At 35.3% G+C, this 22,254-nt stretch overlaps 1 protein-coding gene across 4 annotated transcripts in view; it reads left to right on the forward strand.

Annotated features, from left to right (window-relative positions):
- Positions 1-22,254, forward strand: part of COMMD10 (COMM domain containing 10) — a 123,828-nt gene that overhangs the window by 11,744 nt on the left and 89,830 nt on the right. For 3 of the 4 annotated variants that reach the window (XM_087815504.1, XM_087815502.1, XM_016224918.2), the window contains exon 5: positions 8,222-8,332. In XM_087815504.1, the coding sequence (XP_087671630.1) occupies positions 8,222-8,332 (111 nt within the window). Of the gene's footprint in view, positions 1-8,221; positions 8,333-11,446; positions 12,815-22,254 lie in introns of those variants that run through there. The other variant, XM_087815503.1, reaches the window with a different exon arrangement.

The following is a 22,254-nucleotide window of genomic DNA, read 5'->3' on the forward strand; positions in this document are numbered from 1 at the left end:
CTGAGACTTTAAGGAAAATAATTGTATTCTCTTTATACAACATTTTTTCTAAAATATTTTTACATTTCTAAGTTAACTTTATTCCTTAGTTAGTACCAGATATGATTATGAGAGATATACGTAAGGCATACTTAAGCACTCTGAGTAATCTGCTCTTTAAAGACTACATGCATTGATTCTCTTTCTTAAAATGCATTCATGTGTTTGTTAGGGCGTTTTAAAATACAAATTTGACAGTTATATCTGCTTTGAATGTTCAAAATCTGTTTAATGTGATTTTCTCTTGTTAAGAGTATTCTTAACTTTACCAATTATATGGCAAATTTATTCATATGTATTCATTTCATTATATACTGAAATTTCATCATATTTTCTCATAGATTCTTGAGAAACCTACATTTAAAAGTGGATGGTCATTGTTCCTAAGAAAATAATGTTCTTATAACATTCTTAAAAATACCCTTTTAAAGCCATTATAATAAAATTAACTTTATTTTTTAAGTGTTAACAACTAATTGTTTGCTTCATTAATTGTTAAATACCTGTATTTTATATAGAGTATAAGAAATGAGAAATTCGGATTTGACATTTAAATGCTTCTTAATATTATCTTCTGCATTCATAGGAAATGTATTTTATTGTAATTATATCCACATATAACTCAAGTTTTTGCCTCTTTTGTTACTTTAGTTATTAGCATGTTATGAATCAAATAAAAGCTTTTTCCATGCACTGAAATTAACTGAATATAAATGTGAGGTTTAATGGTGCTATATTTACTACTTTTTATTGAAATATAATTTACTTGCAGTAAATTGCAGAGATTTTTAAGTGTTCACTTTCATGAGTTTCAGAATATACACCCATTTAATTATTATTCATAACAAAATAGAGAATATTTTCATGACCTGGAAAGTGCGCAATTTGAGTTCTTTTCCATCAGCATAGACTGGTTTTGTTTGTTCTTGGACTTAATATAAATGAACTCAAATAAATGTATCTGGCTAATATCTCTCAGCATGTTTTTCTATTATTTATTCATGTTGTTTCCTGTATTGGTAATTTTTTTGTTGCTGAGTAGTATTCCACTGTATGAAAATACTACAATTTATTTATCCATACTTTTCTGGATGGACTTTTGAGCTATTTCCAGTTTCTGGCTATTATAAATAAGACTGCTATGAACACTTGTATGCAAGTTTTTCTGTGGACATACGTTTTTATTTCTCTTGGGTAAATATCTAGAAATGATACTGCTGATCCCTCAAGCCAAACCTGAGGCTTTCTATTTGACTGTTAGCCACCCCATGCTGCATGGATTGGGAAAAAATCATATAAATGTGAATCTCTCACCTTACATGTTTTTTTTTTTCTTTTATGAGTCAAATTCTCTGCCTGCAGAACTTAGTCATTCTACAGTGCCTTCAAATTATTGTGTTTTAAATATTTGTCTAGAGGCTATAATTTTTCTTTGCAAGGAGGTTGATGTAATGCACACTACTTCCTACCAGGGCCAGATTAGGAACTCTAAAAGCGGTTCTTTTAAATTGTTACATCTTATTCCATCCCTTCTCTGCTCCACGTTCACCAAAGGCTTTCCATGTTGCTCTCAGCCCCACAATTGCCTTTAAGGGCTCACAGGATCTGTAATTCCCCTAGGCCTACTACCTGTCTTCTTGACCTTCACCTCTTAACCCCTTTCACCTGGCTCAGTCTGGATACCTGAATTTCTTTTCCTGGATTTTCATGACTGGCTCCCTTATCTTGTTTAGCTCTTTGCTCAAATGTCACATTGATAGTGAGCCTTGCCCTGATTGTCATAATGAAAAGTGCCCCCACTTCTATGGTACTTTATTACTTCATTTTTCTGCATAACATTTATTATTGGCCCACTATATATTTTATTTATTTATTTATTTATTTATTTATTTATTTATTTATTTATTTATTTATTGTATGTCTATCTGTGTGTCTGCCTGTCTGTCACTACTACTAAACTATAACCTTCACAAGGGCAGACATTTTTGTCTGTTTTGTTTACTACTGTATTTTCACTGCTTTAAAAGGCCCTTGAGGTATAGTAGGTTCTCAAAACTGGTTGTTGCCCGGCTGGGCGTGGCTCAGCACTTGAGCTTGGACCTAGGATCATGGCAATTGGGGTTTGATTCCTGGTCAGGGCACATGCCCGGGTTGCAGCTCAATCCCCAGTTGGGGGCATGCAGGAGGCAGCCGATCAATGACTCATCGTTGATGTTTCTATCTCTCTCCCTCCCTCTCCTTTCCTCTCTCAATAAAGATATATTTTTTTTTTTAAAAAAAAGGTTGTTGAATGAATAAATGCATGGATACCCATGCTTTAGAAATTGTGTTATTTGAAGTTCAGTCTGTTAGGTTTTCTTGTAAAAGGGATATTTGTATTTACCGGTAGAGAAAAGAACAGTAAAGAGAGGAGGGTATGGATTGTATTTTATATATTTCCTAGTTTTTTTGGTGTGTTTTTATTTTGGTTGTACTTTAAGCCTTTTGTGGTTCACCTATTTCAACACTCTTGAGTTTTGCTGGAATACTAGATTCAGTCATTTACAGTGTGTCCTCTTTAAAAGTAGGAATATAGAGAGAGTTGCTTTAGCTTGAAACAAATTCTCTAGGGGAAAAAAGTGACGTCATTTGCTGTTGATGCAGTAATCAGTTTAAAGAGCTTTAGATCTAAGAGACCAGAAATGTACTCTCTGCTTCATAAATAATTAGCTCAAACCAGAACCATTAATAAATTAAATAAAGAGTTCACTAATGCCAAGGAGCCGTGCTATTAGCAAAATTACTCTTATTATGTCAGAGTATTCAAAGATGTGTACTTGCTAAATAATTTTGAGGTACCTTTTCAGAGTGTTGCCAATTGTGAGAGTATTGAATTAGATTTCAGTATCCTCAACTTGAACTATTAGCTTCATCTGTTCTTGGGATGTAGAGAGGTGGCAAACAGTTGGAAGGTGGATTCATCGATCTTTTTCCTCAACACCTTATAACTTGGATATGAAGAATGTGATTAGGTATTTTGGCCAAGTCTGTGGGTCAAGGAGTATAATTAAGTTCCATTCCACCCTAGCAGTGAGGCTAGGTTGACCTTTGTGGCATCTAAACTTGTGGGTATAAGTTAGGAAGTATCCCTAAGTTGTGATATTTGTAATAAACCTTTGTACCTCTTACGATTTGGTATAGCAGTGACATTAAAGAAGGACACTGATTCAGTTACTTTTGGATTTTTTATGTCCTCTGGGGGCTGCCTAAAGGGTAGCCTTGTGCAGTGTGATTTGTACAATGTGCTTTGTGGAGGTAGGCAGTCACCTGGGTGCAAGATAACTCCAGTATTGATTAGACAAGTTAATCCATTTGCAACTATGTGATATATGGTAATACACACATCTCTATAATATGGATACCATATTGCATAATGGTCGTTTCTGAGGTCCTGACATTGTCTTTTTATACTTGTAGATGTCACAGTAGAGGATTTTTTTCTCTAGAACACAAGTAGTGTGGCTTGGTCCTGGGAGGCTTATTGCCTTCTGTTCTTGCCAGTTACGAGAGGATGGCGAAGGTGCTTAGTAGCGGCCAGCGGGAGATGTTCTCCCATTGCATCTATACCTCCTCCTGTTAAAGCCTTTAACATATTGTATCTTTTAAAAAATAATGTTCTTAAATTATAATTTACACATTATAATCAGTATCCTTTAAAGTTATACACTTTGGTGAATTTTGATAGTTGTATACCCATGAGATCAAGATACAGAGAGCACTTTCATAACCCTCAAAAGTTTCCTTATACTCCTTAGCAGTCCTTTCCTCCCCTAACCCTGGTCCCAGGATCTGCTTTCTGTCACTATAGATTGCATTTTCTAAGATTTTTAAAGAATGGAATCATACAAATGTACCTTTTCTGTCTGGCTTCTTCCACTGAATATGATTTTGAGGTTCATCCATGCTGTTGCATATATTAATAGTTCTCTTTTATTGTAGGGTGGTGTTTTGTAATAAGGATTTATCACAATTTGTTTATCCATTCACACTGATGGATATTTGGGCTATTTCCAGTTTGGGACTATTTTAATCTGTTAACATTCATGTACACATCTTTGTATAGACATATGTTTTAATTTCTTTTGGATAATACTTAGGGGTGGATTGACAGGGTTATAGGGTAGGTGTTTTATAAGAAACTACCAAACAGTTTTCCAAAGTGTGTATACTATTTTACATTCTAACCAGCAATTTCTTTACATCCTGGCCAGCACGTGGTATTGCCAGGCTTTTAAATTTTAGCCATTCTAATGAGTGTGAGGATATTGAACATAAGGATGTTGAACGTCATTTGTTTTGTGTTTATTGGCCATTTATATATTTCTTTTGTGAGCTATCTGTTCAAATCCTTGCCCATTTTTGTGTAGATTTCTTTGTCTTATTGAATGGTAAGAACTCTTTATATAGAGATACAGGTTCTTTGTCAGATAAATGTATTGCGAATATTTTATCAGTCTGTGGCTTGCTTTTCCTTTTTCTTAATGGTGACTTTTGAAGAACAGAATTTTTAATTTTGATGAAGTCCAGTTTATAATTTTTTTATGGTTCATGATTTTAATGTTCTATCTAATACGTATCCCAAGATCACAAAGATTTTCTTTTGTGTTTTCTTCTAGAAGTTTGAAGCTTTTAGTACTTACATTTAGGTCTGTGATCCATTTTTAGTTCATTTTTGTTATTGGTGTTAGGTACAATTGCTGTTCATTTTATTTCCACGTAGGCATCTAGTAGTTCCAGCATCATTTACCTTGGCATCTTTGTCAGGAGTCAGTTGATGGGTCTATATGTCTGTCCTGTTGCCAGTGCCCCATTGTTTTTATTGCTATAGCTTTACAATAAATCTTAGCGTTAGGTAGTAGAGCTTCTCCAACTTAAAAAAAATTACTTTGGCTTTTCTAGGTCATTTGCATTTCCATTTAAATTTTACTTATTTTATTTTTAAAAAATATGTATTTATTGATTTCAGAGAGAAGAAGGGAAGGGAAAGAGAGAGATAGAAATATCACTGATGAGAGTCATTGATTGGCTGCCTCCTGTATTCCCCCTACTGGGGATCGAGACCTCAACCCAGGCATGTGCCCTGACTGGGAATTGAACCTCGATCTCCTAGATCATAGGTGGATGCTCAGCTGCTGAGCCCTGCTGGCAGGGCTCCATTTAAATTTTAGTATTAGCTTGTCAATTTCTATAAAAAGTGCCTGATGGGAATTTAATTGGAATAACCTAAATGTATAAATCACATATGGAAGAATTGACATCTCAGCAATACTGAGACTTTAAATTCATGAACATGGAATATCTCTTCATTTATTGATATCTTACATTATATCACAATTGTTTTTGTACATGTTTGTCTTCATTTCTAGACTTGGAGCTTTTGGGGCAGAGATGGTAAGTTTATTCACTTTTATGTCCCCAGCATCTAAGAGGATATATAAGTTAGGTCCATACTCTTCTGGTTTTTCTCCTTTCTGGCTGTTGCTTTTAGCCATGTTTGCTAATTTCTCCTTATTTCCACAACCTCTAAATTTTGTATTGTGCCAGAATTCATTTGCCACTTTTTGGTGATCTTAATTTTGATCTCTCTGTAAAGATGCTGTTTGTTTTCTCCACTGCATAATTACTTTTTTTCTTCTGTAACTAAAAAGCAATTGTGGGTAGATACTTTGTGACTCTGCGTTCCACATCAAACTTCACCACTTAGATTTAGTATCCATTGCTGATTCTTACTTGAATTAGTTTCTTGTAACTTTTGATTTTGATATAATTTCAAACGTAGAGAAAAGTTGGAATAATAACATAAGGAACCTCCATATATTCTTTACTCCAATTCACTAATTTTTTACTTTTAATCTGTTAAATGGGGATAATAAGAATAGTTATATCAAGTAGTGTTGGTTTTGTCTCCTAGTTTCACTGAAGAGTTTGTTTTGTTGTTCTGTGTAACTGTAAAGTTATTCTTTTGTAACTCTAGTTATTCTTTCCCTATTTCTTCTTCATTTAAGGTTTCTGAAGGCTGAGCAGTTTCTGTAAATTTTTGTGTGTGGGTGTGTATATGTGCATATACCTACATATGAGCTTAGCAATGTTATTTACTTTTTAAATCTTTCATGTGATCTTGGGACAAATATTTTTTAAATCAAAAAATTCAATAGAAGGGCTATGAAATTAAAGAAAGCCAATCCACAAAACTCTTTTCAGTCATGACTCTTTTTAAAATTACCTTTCCTTTTGAGTTTTCTTTGAGTCATTTCAATTTAATTCAATCTATATATAAAGTGCCTACTCTATGTAAAAGGTACTATAGAAAATAATTAGGTGATAAAAATGCCTTATATTTATAATGCTTTACAGTTTCCAAAATATTCTGAATATGCACCTTTTATTTGCTATTACCAATAACTCAGAAAAGTAGATAGTTCAGATAGATTTATTTCCATTTCATATGAGGAAATTGAGAGCTTAGAAGATTGTGACTTAACCAGGTTTACATAGCTAGTGAGTGACAGCTTAAGCATGAACCAAAACATAAGCTTTAAGTTCTTTTTAATTCTCCCACACCACCTCTATGCAGTGACTAAGCATACATTAATTTATGCAAAGGTCTGACCACAGTGGGGGTATGCTTAATTTATTCATTTAAAGCAATATTTATCTTCATTATTTATCTTAAATGCTTACAGGGCAGGGATGGGATCAGTTAAATGAGATCAAAACAGTGTGTTATAGGTTCATATGAATTCCTAGAAGGTGACATGTATATATGTTTGTATATACGGGAGTGGTTATGTCATGCTTCTTTCCTGTTTTATTGAAGGGTCTGTTGTGTGTGACTATTGCAAATAGTGGTAGGCTGGTATAGAGACTGTGCTTGCTGTAGTCTGCGTTAAAGATCAGTGCATTAAGGGTCCTTATTTAACATACACTATTAAATTGATTTTTTACTTGTGGTATTATGGATTATGTTTCTGCAACATCTTCCCCCATCTTCCCCATAACTTCTAAAAGGTTCAGTGCCAGAGAGAACAGAACTGTATCTTTATTTTCACATCACATCCTCTCTCGAATAGATAATACTTTCATTGCTCTCTTTCCAATTCGGCTTTGAGTCACTGCTGTGATTCTAGCTGTTGAACAGGCTTTCAAGTTAGCAATTAGTATTCTGGTTAAGTAAAAATTGTTGTGAGGCTGCTGTTCTTAGCAACGCGGCTAAGGTAGTTTTACTAAATCAGTTATTGAAGTCACGTTGTCAGAAGCATGTGACAACTCCATTTCACAACACTTCCCTAAATATTGGTACTTGAGATTTACTGGAAATTAAGTATAAAATTTTATACTTATAGTTCTGAGGTTGGAGAAACCAGTAAACTCTCAAGTTCAATAAAGCCACATTTATGCTGCTTTAGCCTGTCTTTACTATTTTTGCCTTACCTGATTAAATTTTGCTGTTGTGTTAATAAATTCAAAGGAAATGTTCTAATTAGTTTCTGTCATAACTGGGAATCATAGGAAGGTAGAGCACTTTAGCGAGCATGAGAGTCTATTGGGTAACACCTGCTCACTAGTAGATGGCAATTCTTTGCCTGGCGCTATTCCAGTCTCACTAACTGTGTCTAAATGTGTGAAACTCTTACCATCTGGGTACTTCAGTTTCCCTCTAAATTAAAAAAACTCTTACCTATGTTCTACCTCATGCAAGGAGTTTTAAAAGATAATGGAAAGTCATTGAAGTGATTATGACCAATATACACTATTTACTAGTTAAAATTTATAACTATTTAAAAATCATTGGCTTTAAAATATACTATTTTAATACAGTAATGTACTATTTTAAAATAGTAATATACTATTTTAAAACCATTGACTCTCTTAGTGTACTTTATTGCTTAATCTTAGAACTTTTATTTTTAGAACAGATTGTATTTAAAGACCAGTTTTACTGTTGAATTTGACAGGCATGGCATGAGGCCAATATGATGAGCCTAAAGGAAGAATTTGCAGAGTTGGCAGTTTAAAGCTCAGGAGCTGACTTTCCACGAAGTCCAGACTATCCATGTTCATTCCTGCAGAGCGGAGATTTGCTTAAAGTTGTGTTTTCTTTCTTCTGTATTATCTGATTCTAATCTGCACTTCTCTTTTATAGCTAGAGACGGTTGGATGGCAGCTTAACCTTCAGATGGCTCACTCGGCTCAAGCAAAACTAAAATCTCCTCAAGCTGTGTTACAGCTGGGCGTGGGCAATGAAGATTCAAAGGTAAGAAATGGTAGCACATTGAGATGATTTTTATTTTACTAGATCTTGTACTTTATCGTTAGCATGGTCTTTGCTCTCTGGATTGAAAGTTTAAACACAGTTCGATTAAAATTAAACAGGGATTAACAAATTAACAGATCTTTATTTGTTACAGGTTTTGATGTCACATTTACATATCACTTTGTTATTTATTTGAAGAAATAGCTTATCTTGTAAGGTGCCTTTCTCGCAAGAATATTTCATAATGTCTTCTTTTAAATTCTGCAATGGAAAAAATTGGTAGTAGCCATGTGAAATTATGATTGTAATGTCTTAGATATTTGTGGATGTTTCTGTGTGTTTTATGGTTTAGGCTGAATACATATGGTAGAAGGAATACTGTTGTTTTTCAGCCAATACTGGAATATGATGACCTGAGTTGTGTTTGTGAACCTGTAGTATGTGTGTGCATATGTTTAGATTCCAGTTCTTGCAAAATAGAATTTTGAATTAGTTTTGTACTGCATGGTGATTTCTTCTTTAGTATTAGTTTCAGAAAATTTGAGTGTTTTATCAGTGGTTAAAGAGTTTCATGGAATAGTTTTTCTTACTGTAGAATAGAGAGAAATGCATATTTCAGATATCAATGAGAGCTATTTTTATACTTTTAGATATAAATGTCCCAGGGCATACCAAGTCTAGCTGCTACCTGCCAGGTACCCATAGATGTTTGTGTTGGAGCGGGGTCTTAGGTAGTCATCAGGGAGAGGCCACCAGAATTTACCAGGCCCAAACAGACCAAGATTTGGCTGTGTGAAAGGAGGACTCTGCAGTGATTGGGCATATGAGGGAAAAATGGCCCTCATTCTAGAGCCATACAACTCAGCCTGTCCAAAATTCTCAACAGGGTGAGGCAGCTGGGAGTCGCGAGGGTAGGGCTAGTGGATCTTCTGTGAGAGGGAAGTGCCAGTCAGTTTTGAAAGAAGGTGGGAGGAGTGGCCCCAGTGCCAGATACACACAACTCAGTCTTTTCTGTACAGACCTCGGAGTCTGGAATCAGAAGAGTGGAACCACCTGGAGCCTGGAGTGTGGGACTAGCAGATCTCTTGAGGAGGAGGTGCCAGTCAGGTTCATGAGAAAGTGTGGGGAATGGCCCCCTCCTCAAAGCCACACCAGTCAATCACTGACGCCACCTGAGTCTGCTCAGACTGCTACATGTTGGCCCAGGCAGCTCACTCCTCAGTAGGGCACAAGCTCTGTAGGGTGGGATGACAAGGCATCCAGGGGGTGTGGCTATTGCATTTCTCTAGGCTGATGCTGTATAGAGGGGAGTGCTCCACCCAAGGGAGATGGCGTCTGCAGTGCTTGAGAATGACTCAGCACAGGGGTCTTGGTGGCTATTTCCTCAGCTCTCTTCCCAGAGCCACAATCCCCAGTCTCTCCTCACAAGACTTCAGTATGCTTTGCCCTTCCTCCACCGGAACTCAGGATGAGTAGCTGCAAACAAGAGTTGGTGTGTTGGTTCTTTAGGAGAATGCCTGTGCCTCTAGCAGACTCTAGTCTCTTCCTTTTCAAAGCCAGATGTTATGTGGACACCTCTTCCTGGCCCTGGTGTTCTGACCTAGGGAGTCCAGCACGGGGTCTCAACCCCATGCACTGTAGGAGGAAGCTTTGTAGCTGAGATATTCCTCAGGAATCTCAGCCAACACTTGTGGGAGTGGGGCCAGCCCTTTTTGCATCTCTGACCTTCCTACCAATCTCAATGTGGCTTCTTCTGTAAATCCTTGATTATAAGACCTCTGTTCAGCTAGTCTTCAGGTGGTTATTCAGGTAGATTGTTTTATATTTTAGTTGTAATTCCAGTTTGGTACTGAGTGAGTGGGAATGTAACACCCACCTAGTCTGCCACCATCTTGGATCTCAAATTGATTTGGGTCTTATATAAATAATTTATTAACTTATTGGACTGTTTCAAAAGTATCATTTCATTTCATACATTTTCAATGTAAAATAATATAAACTTACTGGTTAAGAGTCAAACTGATTGGTATATTATATATTCTCTGCAATTTAGTAGCAGTGTAACCTTTAGCGAGTTACTTAATCTTTATTAGTGTCCATTTTTTCATCTGTAAATAGGCATAGTATTACCTGTTTCACAGGGTTTTTATGAAGATTAAATACTCAGTGTTTGTAAAGTGCTTAGTTAAATGACTAGTAGTATGGTAAATGCTCAATAAATGCTGGCTGCTACCAGCATCATCATCATCAATAAAACTTTATTGGGCTAATAAATTAATAAATCTTTTTGTTTTAAACCAAAGCTGTCATTTCTGATGAAGTTAACCTTTTCATTTTTCTTCTCTTGCATTCTTCCTTTTTTTACTTATTGATCATATTTTTCATATTTGTTCTTATTGGAAATTGGGGAAGCAAAGGAGAACCTGGAAATCCTTTCCTGCATCCCCCCCACCCCCCTCTTATGAACTAGGGAAGGCATTTCTTTAGGTTTAGGATAATAATCTGGAACTCACTGGTGTAGGCTGGAACTATTCCATGAGTGAAAACACACACATACACACACACATGCATTTGATCTCCAAGTAGCTATATAACTTCACTGTTGCATTTCTCTTGACTACTATATGTTAAGTGTAAGTAGCTAAATGCAATTTATAGGTTGGAAGGATACTATTTTGACCATGTATTGGATATGCTTTAAGCATCATGACTTTAGCAATACTTGACTTTGGGATTAATTTCTCCCAGCAACTTTATGATGTCTTTAAAATATGTCAATGTCTCTCTTATATTTTTAGGTAGTAGGAATGAATGAGTAATGCTTCTAGTAAAAGAGTCATGCTTTACATTTATATTATTCAGGAAGTCTATACAGATGCGAGATTCCACTCATTTGCAATATAGGTTTGAATACATATAGGTTTTGTATTTTTTGTGTTGCTTTTCTGAAATTTTGAATGGACATTTGGTCACCCTTATACTTGCAGAGATAAAGAAACATTTTCATTAATAAATAGACAGGAAAAAGAGCAGTACACAAATGTAAAGGATATTTTCATTCTGTGAGCAGATTTAAGTAAACCTCTTTCACTGTATTGCCTATGTCCCCTGTAGCATTGTGTGGAATTGGTCTCTGTTTCTTACATCTCCTGAAATATACACGTGATGGAGTGCTCAACCACTGTCAACCTGGACAGGAACATTCCATCCCCAAGTGATGCGGTGTGCCCTAGCCGTAAAGGAACAGTTAACTACTGCACCTCTGCACCCCTCAGTGAAAAGCTGCCTGGAATTTTTACTTTGTTGTTGTTGTTTACATTCTGTTTTTATGATCTAGCATTCTATTCTTTGTACTGTTACCATATCTGGTTCCTGTATGTTAACTGTTACGTAACTCCTGTTATTAAGAACCACACACTACTTTTCCCTAAACATTTGTCCTTTTCTGAAATGAGAATTCTAGAATTCTTGACAGGTTGGAATGCTAGGTAAAAGGAATATGAGTATGGAGGGTGTTTTAAAAACCAACTTTGTTAAAGGAAGGGAGAGCTGTTATTAAGAAAATTAAAAGTTAATCACTGTTTTTTTTATGATGCAAAGAACCATAAAGTACAAAGTTGTCATACTTATGAAATTGGCACTTATTTCAAACAGGAAGCATTAGGTAAAATTATTTTAAAGGTATATTTTACAGAGTAGGTATCTTGAAAATATACCTATATTAAAATTATTCTGAAAAGATTATAGTCTGTGTAAATTTGTGAGAATTGATGGTATTTACTTTGAGCCACTGAACTGAAAACTTACTGTAACTCACCGAAGAATGATTTCTAAGAATCTCTTTCTTCTCATTCAGTTCCAACATACACATGAGAAGTGTAGCCTGCAGTGAAGCTTTAATTGCTATCACATTTGATAACATTGTTGTACTGGTCTCCTTTCTCTTAGAACATTTCTGTCTCAAGGCTTTCCTGTTTTGCTACTAATTTTATCATGGAAACTGGGTGATTGTAGTTTTTCCTACAGTATTTGATATATATTCTAGTTGTTTTTAGTTAATTGTTTTAGTGTTTGTCTATTGCATTTAGCAAAGTAAGATTATTTTCCCGTTTCACAGATATTTCAAAAGGAGTTTTCTGGAGTGTTTTTGTTTTTTAGGTTTTGTTGTGGTTTTATTTACTTATTTTTTTGCCTATTTCATTAGGGGGCAGTAGAGCTCTTTGCTTTCTTAACTCTGGTAGTCACAGTATTATTTGAAATAACATTCAGAATAATTTGTGAAGTCAGTAGTTGTGGGAAATGCTAAGTGTTTACATTTCTAATCTGTATATTACAATAGAATTTGCTTGCTTCCATCAACAAAATTAATGCCCATTAATCAGATATGTACAGAACAAATAAATGAAATCATCATGATTTCAGTGTTTAATTTGTATGTGATCATTTGCCAAGATGAAATACATTAAAAAACCTTCCACACTATTGACTTTTTTGGTTATATTTTGTCACTTGTATTAATTTCTTTATGACAGAAGAGACTGAAAAATCCCCAAGATAGTTGAATGGCTGTGTTAGGTTATACTGTAACTAGTTCCAGGCTAATCATAGACATTTGCAGTTTCTTTTTATGGAGAAGAGCAGTTTTATATGTAACAAATGTCTGTAATTTTGAATGACATCAAAACTTTAACTTCGAATATCCTAAAAACACTAAAATATTTAAGTGTTGCTATTAATCTTGTTTTATTGCGTTTCCCCCAGTAAATTTGCTGTTCAGGACAATTATGTTTGTTAGTAAGTGATTCTGAATTTTTTTTGTACATCATTTAGGAAAGTCCTGTGTTTCACTTTATTTTCTTCAGCTGGGATGAAACCTCCTTGACAAGAGAACTTTCATTTATATTAATGTTGAACTGGGTTCTGCTTAGGTTCCAGAAAGTACTTAATGGATGGGCAATTATGATCAAATGAAGTTAGGACTTTCAAGACTGCTTTTTTGAGTTAAAGTTCTTTATTTTTGTTTTCAAAATTTATCACAAATTCTATCTAGAGTGCTGAAAAGGGATGGAGGGAAGCTTTGTTTTAGTGGTTACTTTTTGTGTTAGACATGGTATTATCTCCTTTAATATTTAAAACATCTCTACCAGATATGAATACTTATTATTCTTGCTTTATAGGTAGATAGAGAAATGAAATCACATAGGGGTTATTTTCTTATGTTATATAGCTAATAAACAGCAGAACTAGGATTTGAAATTAGGCAGTTTTATTTCAGAGCCCTGTGCTGTATTCATTGTGAGAATACTGTATTATGCTTATTTAACAACTTAATACTTGATCCTGTAATATGTGTATATGTTTCAAAGTGTTAAAATTGTTCTAAAATGCAATGATTGTTATTTTTCATTATAAAATTATAGTTGTATGGATTCTATTTTTCTTTTTCTTTGTTTGATTAAGTTGAAACAATTTTACACTTTAAATCAATGAGAGACACTAAAACACTTTTATATAGTAAGTAAAGTTGTATGTTTTGATGTTGTTATCTCAGTTCAATAGAAGTTACATTTATGAACAACCTTATTGTATGGGCTGTATGACATTATTGATGTTGATGTCTTGTGAACAAAGAAGTAGGCTATATCATTAAAAAGAAAAAATATCCTCTGATCTCTTTATGACAGATTTCTCAGTAAGAAAAAATACATATGCTGTTCAGATCATGAACTCTTGTATTTTCTAATACAAGTATTTTAAAGTATTTTGATCTCCTTAATGATGATGTTTGTGTTGCCTGATTCTGAAGGACCTTTAATTTTTCTGAGCCTCTCTCAAGAACAGGTGTGAATTTCACAAATGTATTGTTATTAATATAACCATGTAGTGAATATATTCTAGCATATTCCCTTAGTAATTTAAATTTACTTTCCTTTATTAGCTCGAATACAATTCAAGAAATATTTAGTAATCATTAATTATGCATGAAGTGCTAGACAAGGTGTTAGTGATGTAGACAGGTTTTATTTTTCATCATGGAGCTTATGTTCTAGCAGGGAATACACACAGGGATTGGTAAAAGTAGGTTTACAGTTGTAAGCATGCAAAACAGTTTATTTTTGTATTATTATTAATTATTGTATTGTTTTCCATACAAGCAACTGTAAACCTACTTATCCCACCACTGTATATTATGCCAATAAATATAAGCTTAGTGACTGTTTCGAAAGAGGAAATACATGGAACTGTGGAAACTAGCAAGGAACCCGAGGCTGTCAAGGGCAGAGGAGTTTTAGGTGGAGGAAGAGCGCATGAAAAAGGATACTTATGTTTTGAGTATGTTGAGTATGAGGTAGCTGAGATATCCTAGTGAAGATTGTTTGGTTGGCAGTCTGGGGCTTGGGAGAAAATTATAGATTAGAAATTGAGATTTGGATATTATTGAAGTTTAGATTAAAATGTTAGTCATGAGAATGGAAGAGATCGGTCAGTTAGGAAGAGAGTATAGAATTTAAATGAACTCCTAAATTTGAAAGGGAAGTAGAGCTGGTGGAGCTTATGACAGTGATGGGAAGGAAGAGCCGTAGACCAAAGGAAAAGAGCATTTCTTGGAGGACAGATTATGTCACATGCTGCTAAGTAAACCTCACAACTATGAATTAGTTATTAATATTTCCCATAGTTTGTAGATCAAGATGCAGAGGCTCAGTGGTTTTAGTATCTTTTCCTAAATTGGATACTAGAAAATGATGGAGCCAAGATTTGAACTTGGGTCCATCTGACTCAATAGCCTGAACTTATAATCACTATATAGTGATAAAAAAATGAATTTAGTGACATAAAGGTTATTGGTGATCACTGTGTGGGGTAGGAGAAGGAGATGTTTTAAGATGGAGAGCAGCATTGAATGCTATTGAGAGGTCAGGAAAGAGAACAGACATGTGAATGTTGGGTTTGGTAGATGGGCTTCTCTAATGACCTTGACAAGTAGTAACCTCAGTTACAACTGAGTAGAAGAAGAAACCTGACTGATTAAACTAAATAAAGAATATGAGGAGAGAAAGTAAAAGCAACCATATTGTCAACTCTTTCAAGAAGAAAAGAACTAGGATAGTTAATGTAGCAGGATGTGACTTCAGTGACTAGACATATTAGAGGCAGTTTGTATGATGATACCACAGATCCATTGGGGGAGAAACTGATGATGCAGGACAGAGAAGGACATAAGTTCCTTGAGGAAGTGAGAAGATAATGAGGTCCAGAGCACAAATGGAGGGGGTGGACTTCGATGGGAGTGGTAACATATCACTCGTTTTAATAGAAAAAAAGGAGGATGATGGGTTAGGTAGGTAGTTTTGGTAGAGGGAAGAGTTAGTTGTGTCTGATTGCTTTTATTTTCTCAATGCATCCATTAGTTGGGGGAGTGGGTAGGTGTAGGAGGTTTGAGAACAGGGGAGAAAGTACAAAATAATTATTTTGGATATTGGGAAGATGAACAAACTAGGTACTATAGGATATTTCGCTGTTACTGACCAGTGATGGTTGCCCATTTCAGATTTGTGGCTATGAATGTGAAATGAGGGGTGTTGGAAAGTTGTACATTTTTCTTCATTTATTTTTAGTTGCTCTAATGCACATGTGTAGTAGATAGATAACTGGGTTTAATCAGGGTTTTATCTTTGCCAGGTAGGTGCATCGGATGGAGGGAGAAAGGGACAAAGGGTTGGCTGTGTACATACACAGGGAGTAACTTTAGTGGTTGCCCATGGATTCTAAGTAGGGTCATGTGGAGAGTGAAGATATGGTGTGTGTGGGGATGGGGGTGTGGTGGAGAATGGGAAACTGACTGCAGACGGGACTGGACAGCCTCCCTTGAGCAGGGTGCGGTACAGCGGAGCCTCAGATAGACTCCTTAGTTCCAGGATCACTCAAGGGCTTTGATCTTCAGACCTCTGTGTACAGGTGTACAGAATATCCTTTAAGATGGAGAATTAGATGCAAGTAAAGCCTGATACCTGGTATGTTTTGACTTCTACATCAGATTGGAAACGTAAGTGGTGTAGTTATGTGAAGATTTGCTCCGTATCCCAGCAGTTCCCAACGTGTGGCTGGTGGCTGCTCCTTGACCTATTCCTTCCTTGGTTGGTAACATACCCAGCATCTGCTAGAAAAATACCAATGATACTATAGGCAGAAATCAGTTAAGATGGGAATGTTTTATATCTCACTTGAATGTATTAACTTTGAACATCATTGGTGATTTTCTCAACTGGTGTTCTTAATCTAGTATTCTGATTTGGGCATGGTAGGTTTTAGATTCAAGACAAAGTAAAGATGGCTAGATTAAGTTTTCTCATGAATAAATTGCATTGCTCAATATTGAATTCAGCCCTAAAAAAATGGCCAAAGGGAGATGAGAAACACTTTTCTTTCCTGGCCTAGATTAAATGAGATTTTTGAGCATGTTTGGTGTTAGGTACTATATGAATGCTTAAATATATCTTTAATGGATTCTGCAAATTATGTTTGTTTCACATTTTTCTTTTCTTTATATGAAAATTATTTAGAGGAAATTAAATTTATATGAAGAGGAATCACTTTTACTGTATAATATATTTCTCTTTTTAGAACAGATTATTGGGTGCTGTTGGCTGTTTTTATGGTATTGGGAAAAGTGAATATTTTTCTAATAAGTTCACATATAAAATTTTTTCTTTATGGTTTTGGTTTTCTTTCTTTTTTGAATTTTCAAGTGTCTTTAATATTCATGACCCAAAATTGTATAATCATTTTTTTAATATATATCTTTATTGATTTCAGAGAGAGGAAAGGAGAGGGAGAGAGAGAGATAGAAGCATCAATGATGAGAGTCATTGATCGACTGCCTCCTACATGCCCCTGACCGGGGATTGAGCCCGCAACCCGGGCATGTGCCCTGACCGGGAATTGAACCCTGATCGCCTGGATCCTAGGTCGACGCTCAACCGCTGAGCCATGCCTGGCCGGGCTGTGTAATCATTTTTTAAAATCTTATGTCTATATAAAGTGTTTTAAGGGTTTATTCAGATCTTCAAACCTGCATCACCTGACTTCTTAGTTGGAATTGTGGCCATCCTAAGATGCCTAAGGATTATGAATCTGGTTTGGCTATTTTCTTATTTATATTTAGCATCAGCTCAGCATCATCAGTTCTGTGCTTTTGGTCTGTATCTGGATATAACTTTGAGGGTCTGAAGGTAGCTATTCAGTCAGTACACAGAGAATAGTGTATTTCAGTCACTTTTCATATAATGGAGAATTATATCCTTGGACAGTAGGAACATATAACCAGGGTCATAGATGAACAGGAGGGTAGAAGTAGGGTTAGTGAAGCAGTGTTATTCTTATCTTACCACTTATCCCACCCCTCGTTTCTAGCAAAAATATCAGACAGATACAACTAATATAATCTAATTTTTACAAACCCTGAAAACTTCTTGTTTCAAAAAGTTTTGATCGCTAAGTCTAATTAATGAAATAACAAACTAAACAACATTTAAATGTCATATTTTAAGTTTTGAAAAATTGTTTTGTTGCAGATGACATTATACTGTATATAGAGTACTCCAAAGAGTCCACCAAAAAATATTAGAATTGACAAATGAATTTAGTAAAGTAGCAGGATACAAAACAAATATCCAGAAATCAGTTGCATTTATATACATCAAAAAACCAACAGCAATCCAATTAAAAAGTGGACAAAGGACCTGAACAGACAGTTCTCTAAACAGGACATACAGATGGCCAACAGACATATGAAAAGATGCTCAGTATCACTAATAATCAGAGAAATGCAAATTAAAACCACAGTGAGATATACCTCATACCTGTCAGAATGGCTATCATCAATAAATTAATAAACAAGAGTTGGCGAGGATGTGGAGGAAAGGAAACCCTCATGCAGTGTTGGTGAGATTGCAGATGGGTGTAGCCACTGTGGAAAGCAGTATGGAGTTGCTTCAAAAAATTAAAAATGGAACTGCATTATGACCCAGTGATTCCATTTCTGGGAGTTTATCTGAAGAAACTTGCAACACTAATTTGAAAGAATATATGCAGCCCTATGTTTTAACCCTCCAAGTTTAGTGATGAGAAAATTCAGGCCCAGTGAAGTTAAATGATTTGTTAGTTGATTATTAGCACAGTCAGAAAGACCTTAATTTGATATAATGGAGGGAACATTGGATTTAAAGTACGAATACTAATTTAAAATTCTTAGACTGTGGTCAAGAATCTGAATCTTTCTGTGGAAAATTTCCCAATTTGATAAAATGGCTAGTGATACCTGCCTCCTAGGATTATTGATAGAATTAAATGATACAATGTCTGTAAAATGCTTATTATAAGAACTCTTACATAGTAGGCGCTTAATGTTTATTGAATTTGAATTTGTAATGCTGTAATTTAACATTGTGTTAGGAACATAAATTACTCAGGAAGATATTTTTAGGACTATATTATCTTGGAAGGTTGTTGAATACTGACTTGGTAGCTTGTGTAATAGTTTGCTCTTTATAAAAACAATTATTCAGTGTTATAATATTCTATTTTGTATCCAGGCTATTAGAATTGAGATTGAATTGTCTTAGCCATCAGTTTAAACAAATCATTGTTCCTTTTTTCTTAATTAGTAGAAATGATTCCCAAAAGAATATAGAGGAAGAATACCACATCCTTAATTACTAGTATTGTATTGTAGGCTACTTGAACTCCCTGTGGGATTTTTTTTCTACCCACGGTGACCTTTCATAGAGTATGTGCTCTGAAAGAACAAATCCACAGGGGTAGTGTGGCAATGTGCCAATTATAAATGTAATTTTCTATTATATTAAACCATCTTTCATTTGTATCATTATTCTCAATTATAATGTTTAGTATGTACGTGGTAGCTTTCAGCTACAGGGCCTAAAACTCTTGACAAATATTGAGTCCTTTGAGGTAGGCACACTGTAATCATCCTTTTTGTTAAGAGAGGAGGAAGATGGTATTATTTAATTGTTAATGCTATAATAAGAGAAAATTAGCCTAATAAAATATGTTGCTAGTTATAAAATGGTCTTATTTTAAATTGAGAAACTAAAAGTTCTTCTTCCTCATGTAAATGATGCTCAAAATTTCATTCCCATTTTTATTTGGCTATTTTCTCTACTTTTCAACTGATTGTAATGTACATTGACTTATTTTGAAGCTAAAGTACAAGAAAATATGAAAATTGTAAGCATGTACCTACAGTGGTGATTTAAATTTATCAAACCTTTTTTGCTGTTATATAGGTAACTAAAATAATTTATAGATTTCTTGGCTTTGAGAGTGGATATTGTGTATTCATTTATGCAAAAGTTACATAATAGTCACCTCCTCCAATATTTTAGTTTGGCATGATAACGACTGTTTAATAACACTGCTGTCAATATGCCTGTTCTTGTGCCAGTACCAGGCTGTTTTGATTACAGTGGCTTTGTAATAAAACAACAGTGAGATATCACACCTGTCAGAATGGCTACCATCAACAAATCATCAAATGACAAGCGCTGGCGAGGGTGTGGAGAAAGGGGACCCTAGTATGCTGCTGGTGGGAATACAGACTGGTGCAACCACTATGAAAACAGTATGGAGTTTCCTCAAAAAATTAAAAATGGAGCTGCCATTTGACCCAGTGATCCCACTTCTAGGAATATATCCTAAGAAACCCAAAACACCAATTAGAAAGAATCTATTCACCTCTGTGTTCATAGCAGCACAGTTTACAATAGCTAAGATCTGGAAACAGCCCAAGTGCCCATGAGTAGATGAGTGGATAAAAAAGCTGTGGGACATTTACCATGGAATACTATGCAGCTATAAAAAAGAAGGATCTCTTGCCCTTTGGGACAGTGTGGATGGACCTAGAGAGTATTATGCTAAGTGAACTAAGCCAGTCAGAGAAAGGCAAGTATCACATGATCTCACTCATATGTGGAATCTAATGAACAAAATATACTGATAAAATAGATACAGAAATATAGAAGCATGGAACAGACTGAAGAATTTCAGAGGGAAGGCGGGGGTGAGGAGTGGGGGGGAGATAAATCAAAGAACTTAGATGCATATATGCATGACCTGTGGACACAGACAATAGTGTGGAGAAGGCCCTGGGGTGTGTGTGTGGGGGCAGGTCCCGGGTGCAGGGGATCAATGGGGGGAAAAAGGGACATCTATAGTACTTTCAACAATAAAGATAATTTAAAAATATATAAGACTGCTGTCAAGTAATAATGTATTTATGCTTCTCTTTGATGATGCACATGCCCTTTATGAATAAAGTACTACCTAATCCTATATATTTTGGCTGCCTATTTCTTATAAGTGATGATCTTTGGAGATGGGGAGACATTGTATAGATTAAGATACAGATAAATCTAATAATATGATTAAAAATGGGGCTTAATTAATAGTAATTCCTAAAAAAAGATAATACAGTTCTCATAACATTTTGTTTATGTTAAGAAAAAAACCCTATAAATTGCCTTGGGTCAGTGAATATGCGTCAGGGCCCATTTCGAGGCTTAGGAGACATCTAAGTCCTTCATAGTATTATATAAAATTTGCAGGCTGAGATACCTCATTGTCTCTCTGTTAGTGCTGACACCTCTTCCTGAATTCTAGTCAGGCTGGGTGGGTGGAGCTTATCAAATCTGAGTGTCTCAGTAGCTGCAGTACACAGACAGTAACCACTATACGGGATACTACCACATGCAAACAAGAAGATACTGATGATAGATAACATTTATTGACCACTATATTATATGCCAGGTATTATTTTATGTATTTTTATGCTTTGTCTCATCAGACCCTTGAAATTAATAAGCGATGAGTACCTTTTTTTTGTCCCGGAAGAGCTACAAGAAAATTAGGTACAATTTAATAAAGTAGCCAACATGCTTTCACAGTGAGTACTTTGCCACCTGTCTTGAGTGAGGTCCATGGCTAGTCCAGTAAACTCTGTTTTCACAGTCTTTATGGTTTTATCTTGCTCTTAAACATTTTGTTTTGATGACTGCGAAACTCTCCTGAGGGTAAGTGATTTATTTCATTTTCTCAGGTGTGAGGAGAGAGAGAAGGACCTTGATAAAAGATTGAACTGAAAATGTTTCCTTTTCTGGTGAGGCTAAGTGTTGAAGTACTTATAGTACTGCAGAATCATAATTTCTGGTAGAATAGAGTCTGTACTGTATTTTTCTAGAGAATACTCCACTGAAGTTTAGGTAGGTAACAGGTCAGCTGAGATATTGGTTGACCTCTTAAGCCCTTGGGGCAGGCAAGCAGTATCTGGGGGAACTGGAGTCCCAGTCAGTCACCTACCCTCAAATTACTTTGTTAGTTGACCACAGTGTAGGGTAAAAATATCATCAGTTTCTCTCAGTGCCAGGATGTGAGTTAGGCTTAGGAAACATAATTTCTTCAGAAATGAAAAGAAGTACAAATTTTAAAATATTTTTAACCTAGTTCTCTCTCTCCTATTGTTTAATTGCTGGAGTGATACTGAATTTGGTGCTTGAAAGTTGTACTTGGCAGCATATTGTTAGTGATTGCAAAAGTTAACAGTAGTGACCGCATAAAAGGATAAACATTTCCTGACCAGTATTTGTCCACCAGCTGATTGTGTAGGTTAACAGAGGGCAAACTTGGCCTGCTTTCTGAGAGTCCCTTTCACCTCCAATATTCTTTTTGAGAAACTTTGATTTACTAGTAGTTTCAGGTGATTTTTGAGGCTCTTTTATAAAAATTCTTTCAGATAGTTAAGATTTAGTTTATAAATCATTAACATACATTAAGTAGTTCATATAGCAAGTTGGACGAAGTCTACACTCAAAGGTACCTATATTAGTCTAGTCCCACATAGTTTC

This window comes from Miniopterus natalensis, chromosome 3 (assembly GCF_054644295.1).
Source record: "Miniopterus natalensis isolate mMinNat1 chromosome 3, mMinNat1.hap1, whole genome shotgun sequence".
Lineage (NCBI taxonomy): Eukaryota > Metazoa > Chordata > Mammalia > Chiroptera > Miniopteridae > Miniopterus > Miniopterus natalensis.